This window comes from Poecilia formosa, unplaced genomic scaffold, assembly GCF_000485575.1.
Source record: "Poecilia formosa unplaced genomic scaffold, Poecilia_formosa-5.1.2 Scaffold151, whole genome shotgun sequence".
In the NCBI taxonomy this organism is placed as follows: domain Eukaryota; kingdom Metazoa; phylum Chordata; class Actinopteri; order Cyprinodontiformes; family Poeciliidae; genus Poecilia; species Poecilia formosa.
Genome location: NW_006800090.1, coordinates 869,354 through 888,129, shown reverse-complemented (window position 1 = coordinate 888,129; position 18,776 = coordinate 869,354). Strand labels below are relative to the sequence as shown.

At 37.0% G+C, this 18,776-nt stretch overlaps 2 protein-coding genes across 2 annotated transcripts; both read right to left on the bottom strand.

The window, feature by feature from the left end:
• Window positions 1-109: 109 nt before the first annotated feature.
• Window positions 110-6,937, bottom strand: rx2 (retinal homeobox gene 2). Its single transcript, XM_007563796.2, has 5 exons — window positions 6,850-6,937; window positions 5,726-5,834; window positions 4,933-5,388; window positions 2,133-2,389; window positions 110-1,179 (listed from the first exon to the last, which is right to left on the bottom strand). The coding sequence occupies exons 3-5, from the start codon at window positions 5,213-5,215 to the stop codon at window positions 742-744; spliced, it is 978 nt and encodes a 325-aa protein (XP_007563858.1). The 5' UTR covers window positions 5,216-5,388; window positions 5,726-5,834; window positions 6,850-6,937; the 3' UTR covers window positions 110-741.
• A 3,236-nt stretch (window positions 6,938-10,173) lies between these two features.
• cplx4c (complexin 4c) lies at window positions 10,174-17,994 on the bottom strand. Its single transcript, XM_007563795.2, has 3 exons — window positions 17,627-17,994; window positions 11,895-11,982; window positions 10,174-10,823 (listed from the first exon to the last, which is right to left on the bottom strand). Exons 1-3 carry the CDS (start codon window positions 17,791-17,793, stop codon window positions 10,605-10,607), a joined length of 474 nt encoding a protein of 157 aa, XP_007563857.1. The 5' UTR covers window positions 17,794-17,994; the 3' UTR covers window positions 10,174-10,604.
• Between the last annotated feature and the right edge of the window lie 782 nt (window positions 17,995-18,776).

Here is an 18,776-nt window from a genome sequence, read left to right as displayed (position 1 = left end):
TACTCTGGTGGTCTTTGGTATTAAAATATGTTTGATGATCTGAAATATGCAAATAAGCGCCAAAATAAAAGAAACCTGCAAGCTACAAACATTTTTATGCAACATAATTTGTAAAAAAAACAAGATGTTTTTAATCCCGTAAAGCCTAGAGAGAAAAAAATATTACATCATTCAAAAACAGTGAGAACTTTACAGCTGTACAAAACCTTCAAAGCAGAATTTATTGGCCTCTAGTCCTCAAGAATACATTTTCAAATAAGGGTTTCTTGCAAAATCTTCACAGGCAGCTGTAGAAAGACCTATAAATGTTTGTTTTGAACAAACACCAAAACAAAATCAGTACACCACGTAGTTAAGACATCAAACATATATAAATTTGTTCACATCTGTCAATAAAATCCATTAAAAAAACTTAGCTACCTCTGACAAAATGGCTTTAACCAGCCTTTCTGTTCATATATCTGGATGCAAATACAGTCTAAAATAAAGACATGCACGTTTATACCAGGACAACAAGTGTCTAATTTGGGAATCTATGCCTAAACATTGGGCGGAGCAAAACCAAAGTTTTACCAATCTCCTAAGAATTGGTCATATTTGAAGAAGACATTGAGAAGTTCGTTTTTAAAGAGTTAGTTCTTTACATCTTTGGTTCCACACATCACCGTCAATGGTTTATGAATCAAAAAGCAGTCTGTAAACATTCACAAGAGAGAGATCCATTCACATTAGGCAGCAAAATCACATGTGCTGCCAAGTTTTATCCATTGACTGAATGTGCTCTTTAGCCTTCATCCTGAGCGCGGCGATGCTGGAGCTCCTGTCGTCCTCCATCGGGTACTTATCGTTGAAGCTTGGTGGACACTGATAGGGAGGTGGGCCCATGGGCTGCATGCCTTGGACCATGCCAGGCGGGCTGTTGAGGAAGCTGTGGCTGGAATAGGTGGGCTGCAGGGCCTGAGGCGACCCCATGAACCCTGGGATGGTGTGCATGGGCGTGGCACTGGAAATAGGCGAGCTCAGCCAGGGGTCGAGCGGCATCGGGTTGGCCACCGGGCCGACGTTGGGAGGCATGGGGGGCCGATTGAAGGATAACATTGGGGAGTCGTGGAGCTTCATGGTGCTGGTGTCCATCTTTTCTTGCCGTCTCCACTTTGCTCTTCGGTTCTGGAACCACACCTGGACAGAGAGTCAGAGAGACTGAACATTGAGTTTTTCATTGCACTTGCTGACATAAGGATGCATTCACACCAGCCTGCTTAATTTGCTTTAGCTGAACTTGAGTTTATATGTCTGGAAAGTCTGGTTTTGTTTGGAGAGGTGTGAACGCGCAACCGAACTCTGATGCAGACCAGAAAAGCCAACTCTGGTCTGCCTGCCTAGGGTTCATTTTAGTTGAAGTGAACTCTGGTGTGGTTTGAATGCAATGTGAATGCCAAGCGGACCAGAGATCCCCCCAAAAGCGGAAAGTGGACTAAAGCGCAGGGAATTCTGGGTAAATACAACCAAATCAAATGCATGTATCTAGTGCTAGCAGGAGAAATGGCTTGTGGTTTTACACCAAAGACGCAAAAGAAATCCTACAATCAGTAAAATTTGATACCACTCCATTTTTGTTTACATTTCGTGAAAAAGGAAGTTGCGCTGAATGTCTTCTTCAGACGTTTGTGTTGTTTTTCTCAGTGGTTCTTGGTTGAACTGGATTTTTAGTTAGATTGGTTCATTTTGACTCAGTGCAGTGTGAAAGCGAACCACATCAGCTGAAAATGTAACAAATGTTGCAATTTTGGTTCCCAGTGAAACCGAGTAAACCAGACTATTGGAAGTGAAAACACCTTCATAGACTGTGATTCTAAAGACACAACTTAACAACAGTGAGTAAAACAAAACAAAAGATAAAATTGAGCTCTTTAGTAGCTGAATTCAATGGTCTTGATAGACCTCTGAGAAACAAAGTGGTGGTTTGGTCACAGTCACAGGAGATATTAGCAAAGATTACCATCAACTCTCAGTAAATGAGCATCAAACCAATCATGTTCATGGTTCCTTCAACGTATAAAGAATTATTCAGCTTCCTAGCATCATCTAGACTCTAACTAGGCATCCATTCAGTGATTTACTTCAGTCTTTACCTGAACGCGAACCTCAGGCAGGTTGACTTTCATTGCCAGTTCCTCCCGACTGTAGACGTCCGGGTAGTGGGACTTTTCGAAGGCTCGCTCCAGCTCATGAAGCTGGTAAGTAGTGAAGGTGGTTCGATTTCTTCTGTGCTTCTTTTTAGCGTGCTCTTCCTCTTTAGTTCCATCTGGAGAGTCTTCAGCAACGTCCACCTCCTTGTGCAGGTTGCCTATTTCTTCGTCACACTTATCGCTGGAGAAAAGGTCAGACTCTAACATGAAAAAGGGTTTAATAATTAATATTTAGTGTTTGAGAAAGACTCAGTACATCCAATTTGATCATCCATTTTTAATTTTCCTGAAATCCATGATCACCTTGTGGGCCTGGACCCAGTTTGGTTTACCATAAATAAGTTCACATAAAACAATTGTACATCACATTTAGGACCAATATGGGTTGAGCTATTGTATTATAAAGACTACAACTCTGTGAAAATCCCATCCGGGGCCCATTTTCATCCCTCTTTGAACGTTTTTGAGTCCCATATGTAAATAAGAGCCAGAGGTGTGACATTTTTTAAGTGTAGAAAATACACTTAAAAATAAATTAAATTGGACCCTTTAGGAGGTCTGTGGATGATCAGTATCATCTTGACAAATCCTGTTTGACTGAGTAAAGTGTTTAAAATGATTAAATTACTCATTTTTTACCCAGAAATGCTAAATTCTCTTCCTAACATTAGATTTATCTTCTTGCAGATATTCAAGCAAACATGAGTTCGATTGAACTGGAGTCAAAGCTATCAATTTGTATCATTCTGTGCTTCAATCTTCTGTATTTAACAACATTTATTTAAATTGGGCTTGATATGAATTAAACTAATTTGTGTTTAATTGGATTTCAATTAAACTTGTAGATTGGTAGTGGCAACTAACAAGTTAATAAACACGAGTACACCTAGAAAACCTTGAAAAATAAAGTTTTGATTTTGTTCCTGGTTGCCACATAAGTTTTTTGATGAGTCAGCATACCGACAGACGAGTCCCTTTAAGGGTTTTTGAGCTCGAGGTATTTGGTGAGTCCAGCTGACATCAAGTCTTTCACTTAATTCAGTAATCCCATAGTAACAGATGCTGCCTGTCAAACCTGCGAGCTTCTGATCTAACCAGGGAGCCTTCAGTTCACTTCTGCACAAGCAACAAGGCAAACAGTCAGATTCAGATGTTCAAAATCAATTTCATGGACATATTTCTGTATATTAAACAAGCCTTTTGAGTGACAATAACTTTTTTTGTTTAAAATATGGATTCAGAGCACAAAACCAAAACCTACAAGCTAGAAGTGACCTCTTAGATTGCATAAAAAAGGGTTTAACACAAACAATACAATTCTAACTAAATAAAACTATACAATTTACTCAATTAAGGCAAATTGACAAATTAAAACATTAGGATCTATGTAACACTAAAGTGAAGCTGGTTATTAAACCTAAGCAACGGTTCTGCTAATTTATATGGATACGCATTGCTTTTAAACTTACTGACATTATTATTAATATATTTATTCTATTTTCTCTACAACGTCTTATATGTGTTTCATTAATTTTAAATGCTTCCTGTCCCAACAGTTTTGTGGGTCTGGTTGCTGTGCAGTGTCAGCACACATTTTCTCAAGGAAGAGAATAGAAAATTTGCCTGCTGCTTTACACATAAATAGATACAGAAAGAAATAAACACAAAGTAACGGTTAAAAATCTAAATGGATTTTGTTTTTGCACATTTCCAATAATCTACATGTCAAGATGAGTGAAACAAAAACATGTTTAAGCATTTCTAACTATTATTCAATATGGTCCCTACATCCACTTATGTTTATTAAGTTAAAATGTATAATGGGAAACTTACAAACTATTTCTGAGATCTCTTCCTCTTCAACAAAGTTGGTGTTTTTCTCAAAAACCGGCAACATCGACTCTTATTTCTGTCTTGTGCCCTCTAGTGGAAGACAGAAGTAATACAGGTGACCTGTGTCAGTTTTAAATAAATCTTTGGCTCTTTTAATATAGAGTTTTTATGCATTTAAATAAATTTTTTAGTGCTGGTTGTAAAAGATTAAATGTAAAAAGTGATTATTGTTTTGAAAACTTGATCTTTAATCGAGTCATTTAGCATATAATAACTTATAGAGCACTGAATGGTTTTACAGAAAAAGAGGAATGGGCATCATGTTTATGTTTTGATACTTCAGTCATGAACGTCTCTTATAAATTCTTAATATTTAATTTCTAAATGCAATACTGTAACAATTAGAATATTTACACATTTTGTAAAAATAAACAAGTAAATCTTTAAATATTTTTTACTGTTACTTCTCATATTAGGCTTAAAGAGTTAAAGATATGCAACATTTACGACTAAACAATAAGATTAGATTGGTTTAAATTTGAGTTGTTTTGTTTTTCTGTAGACCTGGAAGTGATTTGGACCTTAAGAAATTAATTTGTGCATTTGTGTAATTATAAAGAAATGTAAGGAGATATTTAAACTTAATGCAATTCAGCAGTTTTAATTAAATTGTTATGATCTATGCTTCTTTTAATTGGCTGTAACTTTTTGGGTTGTTTGACATATAAATATGAGAGTTTATGTTAGGAAGAGATGTACAAACATTTAAATAAACATCTATAATTTCCATTTCTATACAGTTATATAAGTTCTTTTGGAAGTAGGGAGAGTAAAGTTGGTATTTACTGTTTCAGAGGAAAGGGATCAGACATTTTCGGGTCAGCAGCAGCGTCTTTCTGGACAGACTCACCATGGTAGGCAGAATGCTGGGAGCCGTCACCCAGTTCTGCTAGATGCCCGTATGGGTCCGACTTTTCAGGATCCTGTGCGTTTGCTCTCGAGTCTTTTGGACTGTCCCCGCCTCCCACCGAATGGAGCAAAGTCTCCTGGTCTTTAGTGAATCCCAGAATGACATCGATGCTGTGGACCCGACCTCCAGCGCTCGACCCGGCGCCTTTCCCCATGTCATAGTTGTCCACTATTCCGTGTCCGCTATCGTCCACTATCCCAAGGGCATCCATTGACAAATGCATCCGAGCCTTTCGGATCTCCTTCAGTATTCTTGGTCGCAAACAGCAAACGGCTTCCGGCTGTTGTTGAACGCTCTTGTTCTAGTTCATGTGCAGGATAGCAGACGACGCCAAGAGTAAGGTGCTCCAAAGATCACTTCAACGACGAAAGCAGCAGAAGTAACTTTCATCTTGGTCTGCAAAAGGGAAAAGACTATTTTCAATACTTCTTATAAACATTTACATATATGATTTTTAGAAGAAGTTTAACAGTCAAAGTTTATTTATTTGGTGACAAGTCATAACACTTGTAATCAGCAAATATTGGTTTGACAACAAACTGTTGAATCGTTCTTAAATTTAAAGTCGGCGTCCATATTTTAATGTCCTTTCCAGTTTATTCCATACAGATCAATAAATAATACAAATTAGCATGATTCTTTTGATTACTTCCATCTTTTTAGACATAAAGCAAACCATCTACATAGTGAAGAAGTTGTCAAAAAGCTGAAAGGAAGTATTAAATAATCTTACCTTTAGGTTTCACTTTACCTCCCACATAGTGTCCATGTTGTAGGCCATAAGTACACCAACAATATCTTCTGTATGCACTTGTTACTCCCAGTTAAGTCCTTCAAATCCCCTGCAAACAATTGCACGAAGGACCTAATGCTTGTGATCCATGCAGCAGCAGCAACATGTAATGTCTTTCTCTCCTGACAAAACTCTCCTTAACCACACAAAACACCAAAAAGCTGTCGGGCGGGGAATGGTAGTAAAACCAGAGGCTTTAAGAGGTTTATTAATTGGAATCCTTCCCCTTTAAGAATGACTGACAGTTGTTTTCTGGTCAAGTAATTGCTCCAAATGTGTCCTGCTTTCAGCCCTCAGAGGGAGGCCATTGCTAATGAAGCCGCAACAAAACTTTCTTTCAAAAACTCTATTGTTCGGAAGATAATGGCTTGTGTTCGGTGGTTTTTTTTTTTTTTTGATAATCCCTTCATTCTCAATGTTAGAGGGAAACAGACCCAATCTCATGCTGTTTCATGTTAGGGTCGTCTTCATTTTTAACCTCAAAATGGATGATATACAGCAAGTTGTTATTCTAAATCTCTACTTGACTTGTCATAGCTTCTGAAATTACATGCTAGCAACAAGTTGTGTGCTTAATTTGTTTTGCATCATATTTTTTGCATGTTCTTCTTCTCAAACTTAAAAAAAAGTATATATTTCAATCATTTATGTTTGTCAGTATTATGTCCGTGTAGAGTTTAAAAGCCAGACTGTAGTTGTTCTTTAATTGTACAGCCTGTAAGTTTCTCCTTTGCCAGCTGGCAGAACCAAAGCTGCCGCTACAGTAGGTGTTGCAGAGATCAAGCCCATCCTTAATGAGCCTAAAGACTTCACTAGGAGATTTCCTCTGACCTCACTCCCCCTACATGTAGATATATTTAGGAGCTCTTTGCACGTCATAAACAAAACCCCGGCATGGAAAAGTGGCACAGAAAGGCATTTTTTTCCAAACTGCATCCCTTTTCCTTTCAAAAACGTAACAATCATTTTTATGACTTTCTTTATGTACCTCTTTCTTATTCTAGACAAAACTTTTGATTAGCAAATATTTTTTAAACCATTTTTTTTCCTTTGCGCCTGCTTACCTTGCAGGTGTCTGTGTCCAACAGTGAATGGGTGAAGTCTGGACAGGTGGCCAGTCAGGGCAGCACAGAGACAACCAGTGGATGCATGCATGTCTGCAGACACTCCACAGGTTAATCAACCAATTAAACTAACCAATTAGCTTATTATGCATATTTCTGTGCTGTGAAAGAATGATGAAAATTTACATCAGCTAAGAAAAATTAAACGACCAATATTTTTTTAGTTTGTTTGTGTTTTGCTACAACCAAAAAAATAAAATAAGATTCTCCTCTCGTACTTCAAAAACATTGAGTACAACAAGCAACTGTTGCTTCTACATTTTGTGACAGGAGCTGCCTAGGAAATGCATTAACATCTCAGCATCAGTGACATGTTTAAGCAGCTGAGCTGAGCTGAAATTTAAAAGCTAACAACTACTTAAAGGCCTGCCTCTGCTCTGCTGCAGCAGACTGGATGCAGGTTAAGTGGCTTTGCTCTGGCCACGTTTTCTGGGTTGTCGGTGTTGCTTTCCAAGAACGTAGAGGTTGAGAAGCCGGTTACTTTTGCCTTTGAGCAAAAAGAAAGAACTTCGAGATGCGATCACAGCAGGGGATTTGAAACCAAACACGTTTAAACCACATGGCAAAGAAAGTCAGCTATTTTTGAGTGTCTCTAAATGTGTCTTGTGGCAAAAAAACAAACAAAAAAAATGCATAAATTTAGCTTTTAAATAATTGTTTAATTAAATGGGTGTTTTTCTGAAAGAAGAACAAACTTAATAAAATAAATCTCTTCATAATTTCAGCACCAGAAATCTGAGATAATTGTGCCGTGAATGCATTTTTATAAAACACCAGTTTTGATTTCCTAGACAAAGTCGTTCAGTTGGTTTTTAGTTGCTACAGAACCAGCAGGACCAAACCATCTTTGGGCCCTGAGGTTCTGACAAAATATTTGTTTTTCATCTGTCAGTTTAAATCAAAACTTTCTGTGATATTTGAGTGGCACTTTGAGCTCCCATTCTTACCTTTAAAACCGTAATCCAATCTTAAATCAAATCAAATAAATGTTCTTATCATGCGTTACTCTTTAGCTTATTCCATCAACGACTAATATTTCCAATTAGCCCTGCGAGATGCTTCTAATAGCACTCAAGTCATAGACAAGAGAAACTGATAATCATTTTATCACATTAATATATTAAAGCTGTCCCTCTTTGCTTGTTTCCCCATTATCCTAATTGAGTACAAATTGGTTAAGAGGGTGCAGCACAGCTATCAAGCGCCTTAGTTTTATCAGATGACAATGTAAGTCCCTCAGATCCTATTAGGAAGAAAGCAGCTAATGTTTAAAGGCGCTGTGTCAGCTTACCGGGGGAAAGGGGGATGGTGAGCTGCAGAGGGAGGACAGGACACGACAGAAAGGGAGGGTTTGATCAGGTGGCGGTCCAGGAAAACTCCAAAGACGGTCTGCCACCAGCGGGACGGGTAATAATGACGGCTCGACTTCATTCTTTACAAAACAGACAGAATTTAAAACTAAGAATCCAGCAGTAAGATATAACAACTCCTGTAATCCTTTCATAATCTGCATTTTCCTGTTGCTGCATCTAAATTTTTCTGGTTTCTAACACAAACTGGTGTTTTATACTCTGATTTAATGAGACGTTTCAAAATAAAATACAGCTTAACTGTGATGTGTGAGGAAAAGGAATGAATATTCCTCAGCTTGTGAAGCAACTTAAACTCGATCAGACTGGATGTAGAACCATACATTTTTCAGTATCGCCACAGATTCTCAGTTGGGACTTTGACTGGGCCGTTCTAATACATGAATATTGCTTGAACCAATCATGGAGAAGCAGTATTCAGCATTCAACTTCTATGCACCACAAATCTGGAACAAACTTCCTGAAAACGACAAAACAGCTGAAACAGAGTTCCTTTAAATCCAGACTTAAAACACACCTTTTCTTTGAAACATTACAAATTAAACGTTGATAAATATTCTGATGTTACGTTCCAGTTGTTGACTGTGTTTCCTATGACTGTATTTTTGCATTTTTATGATGTAAGGCACTTCATGATTGACTGATCTGAGCCATTCTTCTTCAGCCACTAACAGGTTTTCTTGGAGTTTTCTCCTGTTTTGGCTCTTCCCGTCGTTCCATGGACTCTTCCAGCTTTCCTGTTGTGCTGAGAGCAGATGCAAAGTGTGTGTGACTCTTTCTGTTGCTGCAGGGCAGGACTGATTGGCACTGCTTCACCTGCTGCAGCTCATCTCCTCTCATCATGAGGCTATATTTAGGGAAAGGCAGGACTCATTCTCATTTGTCTTCTTTTGCTCCTTGTTCTATAAGTTGTACTTACCTCTTTGTTCAAATCTGAACATCTGCTTTCAGAAACAACTCAATAACTCGCCTTGTGGATGTCAAAAGATAAAATATAAGAAGCAGGAGGCTGAACTGAGAGGACACATTTAAAACATATGAAAAATAATATTGTAAAGGTACAAAAAATGGCATAGTGAGATTAAAAGAACGATTTAAGTAAAAAAAAAAAAGAATACCTGCGTAGATTTAAAAGTTTATTGAGTTTGTTATTTATTGAGCAGTGTTGGTTAGCTGCAGCTGAGATAGCATATCAGTGTAGAAAGTTAACTGAAATTATGACATCTTATCTGACCTTCTGCAAGTCCGCTAAAGGGCTCGTTGCCAAACTTTAAACTCGACTTTTCCCAGCAATGTGAAGCCTGGAGGCAAACAGCTTGACTTTATTTTGGGCTGTCAGATTACAAACGTACAGCCAGTATATTCAGACTTTTTAAAATAAATTGAAAACTAACATGTCTTGGTAAATTTCTGCCTCACTTTCTGTTGTTGAGTCATAAAGAATCAGAATAATATAGATTGACGTTTGTGGGAATGTTCAAAGATTGTGAATATAAAAACAAACAGGAGGACCAGAGTGGATATAAAACATCCAGGATTCATTTGAAAACGAGGCATCCACAATGAGAAAAGTATTAACTCCAACATTCAGAGCTTTATTACCATTTTAAAACAGTATAAGGATGATTTTTCTACATGATATACAGCTCTGGAAAAAACTAAGAGCCCACTGCACTGAATCCCATTGAAAACCTCCTGGTTGTTCCAACAAATATTGATTCCTGAGTTAAAACATTAGTATAGTTGTTTCTAATTCAATATAAACTTCTTTTTTTTTTTGCATTATTTGAGGTGTGAAAGCACTGCAACTTTTTTGTTATTTTGACCATTTCTCATTTTCTGCTAATAAATACTACATTTTTACTTGGAATGTCATGGACATGTCAGTAGTTCATAGAATAAAAGAACAATGTTCATTTTACTCAAACATAAGCCTATAAAGAGTCAAATCAGAGAAACTGATCATTTTAAGTGGTGTCTTAATTATTTCCAGAGCTGTCTATGCATAACATTTGTAATTTTGAGTAGAGGATATAAATCTTTCATTCTTTACACACCTTCCAGAAAAGCAGACAGTTTTGTATTTTACATGTTTATTTACACAAACTTTGCGAGCATAAAACTTCTATAAATCTGTACAAGAAGCATTTACCGGTAAATGTTTCCCAGTGAAAGAAATGCAGACATAAAGCCTCACATCGAAAAGAAGAAACTTTTCTGTGAGGAAACTGTCCAGACCTGTAAAACAAGTAAATAAAAAAAAAGGATAGTGACGCCGGAGCTAAATTTAAATACTAAAGCTCGTCTGGGCCGTACTGCAGGGGTTCACATGAGGATGCATTTCTCCTCCGCAGTCTGCCGGAGCTCGCTCACTCTGCTCTGGGCCTTGGTTTTCAGTTCGTCCAGGTCCATGTTTTGCAGCTTGTGGAGGAATGAATCGTTGGTCTCCTCCTCCTCCTCATCTTCATCTACCATTTTGGCCAGTTCCTCCGGCAGGTCAACGTCGTCTCCGGCCATCTGAATCATGGCGCCGTCGAGAGCGCTCTGATCAAAAAGGCAGCAAAAAATGGCAGCTGAATGATTGAGTTGTAATTTAAAATGTTTTGCACATCAAAGCACATTTTACATACACTTATAAATACAGTTTAATCTGAAGGTGACATATTTTCCATAAAAAAACAAGATATTTTCTTCACACACTAACATTAAGTTCACTTAAACGTACTAAAACTATTTCTATTAGCTTAATGATGAGAATCAATTGTTTTGAAAACTGCTTTTTACTTTCTTTAAGTTTAAAGTTTACATAACCCCCTCAGTGTTTAGTAGTTTTACCCATTTAAACTTTGTATCAAATATTTGCTGTAATTTTTACTTCTCTCTCGTTGTGACATGCAACCTCAGCTTGAGGGATTCCTGCATATTGATGTAGTTGGCTGGGTTTGCTCAGATAGAAAACATTTTTCTCTTCTTTTTACCGATTTGAATAATAAAATGAACTTGACTTTGCTTGACATGCAAAAAGTTTCAAATCTGTAACGTTTTGCTACAAGGCAACATTGCTAACAAATGCACTGCCCTGCAACGTGCAATAAATGCTAGACTTCATGAAAATGAAGGAAACATTTGCAGAATTAAATTGGAAATGCAAAAACCTCCAACAGCCTCCATAGAGGTGAGGATCAACTCACCTCTATGGAGGCTAAATTTATTTTCAGAGTCAAACCTTTCCACAATATATTCTGTTTATTTTGTTTATTTATTAGATTTTCCTCCCTTTATCATCTCAAGTTGTGATGTTTGGCTTTGTTTCTTATTCAAGAAATGTTTAATCCAAATGTGTGTATTGTATTTTCTTTAATGGAGGGCAGGTGTGTTTAATTTCTTTTTGTAAACTGAATCTGACATTTAAAATTAAAAACTTTTACTTTTATAGCTTTTCCTGCCAATCAGAGTCAGTATGGCCCCCAGACAGCTCCCAAACTTCACAAGATGTCTTAGTTTGGCATAAATAAAGAGAGAGTAAGTCATAATTTTTTTTAGTATTTTTTTATTTGAAACAATGCATTCAGATGTTAATAATCAAACAGATAGAGAGTGATTAGAGCTCCTTACATCCGGTAGTCGGTATTTATCTCTGAGTGCGACTCTCAGGTTTGCCCTCTCAGCCTTTTTTGTTGCAAAGTCTTGGTCTCGTTGAATCCTGCAGAACAGAAACACGACAGATAAGACAGAAAGCAGCTAAAGAACAAACTCTTGACTCATAAAAATAACATCAACGTACACACTTAAGTCTTTTTATTTGTATTTCTTTACAGTGTTTCCTGTTACACAGCTCATTGTGACTGCTATAAATCCATAGCTGACCTTCTCAGGAGCTGACATCCAAACATTGAAATGTTTTGCAGGTATTGCAGCAGAGGGGCGAATTAAAAGGTTAACGGGTTGACAAAGCAGGTGGCGAGGAGCAAAGCCTTTCTTTGTAAAGCGGTATCTCAGCACCAGCAGCATTACCACATGATAATAATGTTTGTGTTGAGGAAAGAGCAGCCCGCTCACTTCCTATCCGAGTTCATGTTCTGGTTCTGGGTACAAGAGGTTCACGTTTTTCCCCATTCCTCCCTGAAAAAGTCCCCAGTTCAGTGAGATTGGATGAAGTGGATATATTTCCATCAGTTTTTAGGTTTTTATGGGAATTCAGGTGGAAAGTAGCATTTTGCTAAATCTGATGCATGGTACGTTCATTAATTTGCTGTTTGATTAGAGTTTGTGCCGCTTCAAGACATAAATATGCTTTGATTGTATCCGTTTTACTGCATCCCTGGCTGCATGTTTGTGCTTGTTGTTCCTCCATCTGAGCCTCCAGGCTTTCGCAGACACTAACAGGTTTCTTTTTCAGGTTCAACGATTCTCCTATCAACTTTGACCAGCTTCTGTTTAGGTCAGGTGAGCTCATCAGGACGGCCAGCTCTGTCCTGGGATGCCCCCTGGACCCAGAGCAGGAGGTGGGAGGCAGCAGGACTCTGGCTAAAATAGCATAATTGTTGGACAACATCTCCCATCCCATGCATGAAGCTGCTGCAGAACTGGAGAGCTCCTTCACTGACAGACTGCTGCATCCTGAGTGCACAAAGAAGCATCATCACAGATCCTTTCTTCCAGCTGTTAAGACTGCATAACTTTATAATTGGGTGTTTGCATCACTGCTGGCTTTTGCACAGATTTTACTTCTCATCTGTTGTAAGTCAGGGGTGTCAAACTCTTTTGTTTTGGACCAAATCAAGATGATAAATGCTTTTAAAGGGCCAGTTGTGCCAGATTGTATTGATAAAACTTGTTCACAAACTGCTAAAATATCAATGAATCCTTAAAATTATATATTATTGAACATCTTTTCATTTCCTCCAGGATTCATTATTTTTTTTGTGAGCTTTTGCAGTAAAAATCAAAGAGTTTGTGGCACTAATTTGGAAAGATTTGCGCTTATTTATGACTGTAAATGTGACTTTTTCTTACTCGCTGTATAGATCATGGACTATAATCTGACATCAGTTAAGGCTGAGGCAGCTGTTTAGTGCAAGTAAGAAATTTTTTGACAATTTTTGAGAAAAAATTGCAGTAAATTCCCAATTATGCACATTCCTGATCTTCAAATGACTTTTTCCCCAACAGCAGATATTTCCTCCCACACTTTTAAAAACTCCATATTTGTGGAGTTTTCTGCTAAATGTCTTGAGTTTCCTCAGGTTTCTAAACTGATTTGTGTTTTTGTTACTTGAACTGTCAGTGTAGATGGTCATGTTTTGTAGCCGTGCCAAACTCTATATGTGTTTTGATTAATCCACTGAAAAAAGCTGAATAAGTTCTGGAAATGTTGGGATATTGTTTTAAGTTTCTCCACGACTTTATCCTGAACCTGTCTGTGTTTCTTGATTTTTTATTTTTTTTGTTCTTAGAGAAAAAAACTTGTTTGGTTTTGGATTTATTCTATTGTACCACGATACGTGACTGACCAAACAATGATTATAATTCATGTTTCAGTGTAGGTCAGTCTGTTCTGATATCTGTCTGATATATTTTCCTGGCTTTATATGTTGCTTTAAAATGGTAAAAAATTATGAAAGGGGGTTTAATGGTACCATAACAAAAGTGGAAACAAATTTTCCACTTCTCTGTCTAATCCTGGAGGGTCTATTTAAACTTTCATATAAAGTAAATCCTTTTTTCTTTTTCTCCAAAAAAGGAAATCTCAATCAACATTTTACAAAGAAGCCTCAAAAACAAAATTTCCTCCACAGACAAGAAAAATTGTTTTCCCCTTAAAATAAACTTTAAATAGGATTGCCAACAATATTTTGTGACAAAATACAACTTTGGATCTTCAGACAACGTATAGTTTATAGTTCAAGATCGGTTTTATATGCATGTTTACTTTTAAATTTTTGTGGCACTACTGACTTTTATGTAACAGTAGTTACATAAAACTACTGTTACATAAATCTGTAAAGATTACTGTTACAGTATCAAGGACTAATCTTGATACTAATCGCTCTGTAAAATCTTCACTCCACATGGTTGAAACTTTTTAAATTATTCCTCTGACTGTAGACAAGTTTTAACTACAGACTTATAAAAATAAACACTTGTCTGCCTAACTTGAGGTTCTCATTCTCTTGTATTTCATTTTTTGAATAGTGGAAAGTAGAACCGGTCATCTATTCTTAAGAATTAAAGAATTACAAATGTAAATGTTTTCAACTTTAAAAATTCTGCAAATGCAATTCAGGGATTGGCAATGATTGTGGTACTGGGGGGTTTCAATAAGAATAATTTATGTAATGTGGATTTTTTTTTACACCATTAAATAAATAAACTCTAAAGGTTTGATTATGCTGCAATGAAAAATGATCCTCTCTAAAGGATTTTTACACATTTTGTCAATAAACAGCCAGTTTGATGGATTCTGTATCTAATCAGTTTCTTTCTCCAGTTCTTGTGTGATTTTGGGATTTTGACTGCAGCCTTAAAACACCTTAAGTGTTTGTCCTTTTTAAAACCAAGCTGGGGTGCAAAGTGCTTCACAGTGCGACTCGGCTGTTTATAATCCAGGCGGACATGAACTGACCTCCTGAATCCTGATTTCCGTCTCTGGAGTCTCTGAGCTGACGTCATTTGTGTTATTAGCCCAATTCTGCAATAATGTCATTATCAGTGTTATATGTCAGTTTCCATGTTGCTAGATTTACCCTGTGTCTATTTAAGGGTGGTCCTCTCTAACCCTGCTTTAATAAGATTAGCTTCCACAAGAGCTGTAGCTCGGCATAAATCCTCAGTTGCTTAATGTCTCGGTCAGGATTGTCCTCTCACCTCGCACGTCTCTGCCGCCAGGACAGTGTCCGCTCTTTCTCGGACACAGTTTTGGAGCAGACACTGAAGGTCACAGGAGGTTCAGCAGATAAACTGAAACCAACTTTAAGCCTCCAAAAAGTCTATCTAGTATTAAAACCTGTCAAAGATTTATTAGTAGAACAAAAGATTTGCAATAAATGCAGCTTTCTTTCAAATACTGTTTGACTGCTGGCTGGTGTTTACAAAGCTGAAATGAGGAAAACTTGATATTTTTCCAGTATGCTGAAACTGTTTCCACTGTGTGTGATATATTTAGGTATATTTGTTGTTTAAACTATAAAACACCGTTTTAAGTCTTTTTAGAGGGCGTTTCATGCATATGTGGATTTTAGCTATTTGTCCCTAAGCGCACGAATATAGGGTTCACTGTAAAAACACTAAATCTTACCAAGTATTTCTGACATAGTTTCTACTGGAAATATCTTTGTACACTTGAAATAAGACAAACTAACTTACAAATAACTTTTTAGCAAGATATAGGAGCTTGTTTTGAGGAAATATTGAGGAAAAAGTGCTAGTTCCATTAGCAGATTATTTGACTTTTAACGAGGCATTTTCCCATGTTACTTATAAGTTAATTATACTGCCAATGAAACTATCACTTTTTCATCAATACTAAGGAATTATTTACTTGAAATAAGCCTCCATTTCTTGCTAAAAAGTTACTTGTAAGTTAGTTTGTCTTATTTCAAGTGCACTAAGATATTTGCACTAGAAACGAGTCTAAAAATACTTTGTAAGATTTTGTTGTTGCAGAGAAACCAATAAAGGTCAGAGATGGTGTAAGATGTCCTGCGGGATAACGCTTTTTTAAATTTGCAGAGAAAGTCAGATAAGCATAAAAAAAACGACTGGAGCACATAAAAAGGGACACAGTGACCAGAAACTCATTTCTTCTGTTGATTAATTAGCTATCATCCAGGATGAATACATTTTGTGGATGACGTTTACAATAAAACCCAGGCTAGTGATTAAAAAGCAAAAAAGAAAAAGAAAAAAAAAAAGAAAAATATATTTAATTAATGCTTTTTTTGTGAGGACAAAAGGGTAAATCACTTCTGACTTTCTCATTGGCAACGAGATCTTCACTTCATTACAAGTTGCTTTCACCTAATTGGAGGTAACGAAGAGTTCAGCACCAAATGAGAACGTAAGGTGATTAAATAATTATTGTTTTAAAGGGCCCTGGCTAAGAGATGTGTTTAATGGTGGCTTCTGTCCTGACAGGTTGTTACACACAAGCTTAATCTGCTTCTCTGTCTAATTTGAGCCTCGAGGAAATAAACCCCTACCTAAAGCTACCCGGTAAACCCGGCCCACATCCATTGATGTCATACGTGCATCACAAGTGGCCTGGAGACACAGTTTTAAAAAGAACAGACCTCACCTGCTGAAAGGGCATTTAAGGTCAGACAGTCATTGAGAAAAATAAACCTATTCCTTCATTTAAACAACATAACACAAGGTAGTAAACTTTAGTTAACTAAAACGAGTCCAAAACGAGTTGAAAAGTGCTCACTACTCTGACAAGCCCTGAAAGTTTTACTTTTATTAAGCCAGGTTTACCTTTACATTAATAGTTTCATTCGGCATTTTGTAGTAAATTAATGAGATTGTGTTTAATTAATGAGGGTAACGTTGTCCTGGCAACTGGCTTCTCGCTAAGACGAGCTTGAAGAGCCGCAAAACGACCCGTGGAAAAAAATCAATGTTCAGTTGGGTGAAATGATAAAAATGAAATGTTTATGGATAACACTCTAAAACACGTTGAAGCTTCTTCAAATGCAGAAAGAAGATTTCTGAGCAAAATGGAAGCTGGACATTGTGGAGCGCGTTTTGTTTTTTTTTCATTAAAAGCTCTCCAGTCAAAGCCCTCCGTTTTTCTGTCGCCGATCCTCCATAGTAATCTATAATTTTGTGGCTTTAGAATGTTTCGTCTTTTTTATTGCACGTTTTTATAAAGAGGATATATACTCCTAACTATTTACCTTAAGGTAATATAGTAAGGAGGTGCATGCATATAGCATATAAAGGTATGTACTTTTTGTATTCAGATGTGTTCAGTTTCCACAGACAGATGTAAGAATTGAACTAAATCTTTCCCACATGGTAACATCACTCAGCGGAAACTAAATGCTCTGAATCCATGCAGTAAAATTCCTTCGTTGTTATTAGCGATCAGCCTTTCCTCTAATTTTATTTGAGACAAAGAAGAAGCTTCTTTTATGTTGTTTTAAGACAATCTGTTTGAATTTTTCTGACTTGTCAGTCAGCTGAGAAAAGACTCTAATTGTATTTTACATTAAGAATGTTGCTATTTGACATTTTTGTTTAACTAAGTCAAGACAGCATTTCCTCCTGGGGAATCCACTGTTAGTTTTTGTGTTGTCAAGATTTGTAACATCATATTGGTAATAAAATGTTATTTTTTTACTCACTTTTCTTCCACCAGCTGCTTCTGGTATTCCTCAAACTCCTCCCTGGACATGCCTTTGGACTCGGCTGTTTCTTTTCCATCTGCTCCGGCTTTGCTGCCACCTTCGCCACCTCCATCAGCAAAACTCTTCAGCTTACTGCCCACCATTTGATTCATGAGAAATGCCATAGCTTAAAAAAAAACCCGAGTCTGACTCGGTATGACTTGTAAAAAATGAAAAAGATTTGACAAATTTATTTAATGTTTTCAAATTTATCTTGTAGAGTTCCTCAGAGTACAAACATCCCAATTTGAAAGCTTGCCTATAGTGTGCCATAATGATTAGAGTGTATCAATAACTTGTGGCTGGAGTAAAACCGCTAAAGAGCTTAGCTCATAATCGACAGGCTTCAGACAATGAAGAGTATTTACCTTGTCAACAAGACGCAGCAGAGCAGGACAGCAGCTCTGCATGTTGTGGTTTTCATGTCTAAACCAGCGCAAATCTTATACATGTTGCAATGCACTAAAGTGATTATTAATCAGTAATTTTGTGATTACATTTCTCTATCACACCGATGTCAAACTCGAGGCCCGGGGGCCAAATCTGGACCACTGTGGCTTTTTATGTGGCCCCTTAGACTCCAAATCACATCAATAAGTCCCTCCAGTTTTTCACAAATCCGCAAAATTCATGCAGAATCCACACAAAGTCAACAGACCCCCACAATTTTTTCTGATTTTCACAGCAAATTTTTTTCTCAGAAGTCAAAAAGGAAGGGACTGCTGCCTCAGGCTTACTTGATGTCCAGTTATAGTCTGTGACCGATACTGCGATTAATAAAAAGTCACATTTAAAGCCAAACATTAGTGCACATATAGTAAAAATTCCTTACAAATATTTCAAAATTAGCACCACAAAATTTGTAATTTTGATTTAAAATCCTGAATAGACCAGTGTGCAAAGTTGTCCAATATTATTTAATTTAAGAAAAACTGACTCCTGAAACAAACAGCTATTTATTGATATTTTAACAGTTTAACAGGTTTTAGCAATACATTCTGGAACAACCGGCCCTTTAAGTTTTTAAGTAAATGTTAAAATGTCATAATTTGCTAACTGCGGGGGCTAACTCATTTATTTTAAATCCAGATTAGATGGAGCTAAAGCT

Bases quoted from the DNA above. Each gene is read 5' to 3' on its own strand.
- rx2 (XM_007563796.2), bottom strand. From the start codon at position 5,215: ATGCATTTGTCAATGGATGCCCTTGGGATAGTGGACGATAGCGGACAC. The intron at 2,390-4,932 runs GTGAGTCTGTCC...TTTTCATGTTAG, and splicing joins CCAGCATTCTGCCTACCATG to AGTCTGACCTTTTCTCCAGC. The intron at 1,180-2,132 runs GTAAAGACTGAA...CTCTCTGTCCAG, and splicing joins TGCCTGAGGTTCGCGTTCAG to GTGTGGTTCCAGAACCGAAG.
- cplx4c (XM_007563795.2), bottom strand. From the start codon at position 17,793: ATGGCATTTCTCATGAATCAAATGGTGGGCAGTAAGCTGAAGAGTTTT. The intron at 11,983-17,626 runs GTGAGTAAAAAA...TCTGTTCTGCAG, and splicing joins AAGCAGCTGGTGGAAGAAAA to GATTCAACGAGACCAAGACT. The intron at 10,824-11,894 runs GTAAGGAGCTCT...CTTTTTGATCAG, and splicing joins ATAAATACCGACTACCGGAT to AGCGCTCTCGACGGCGCCAT.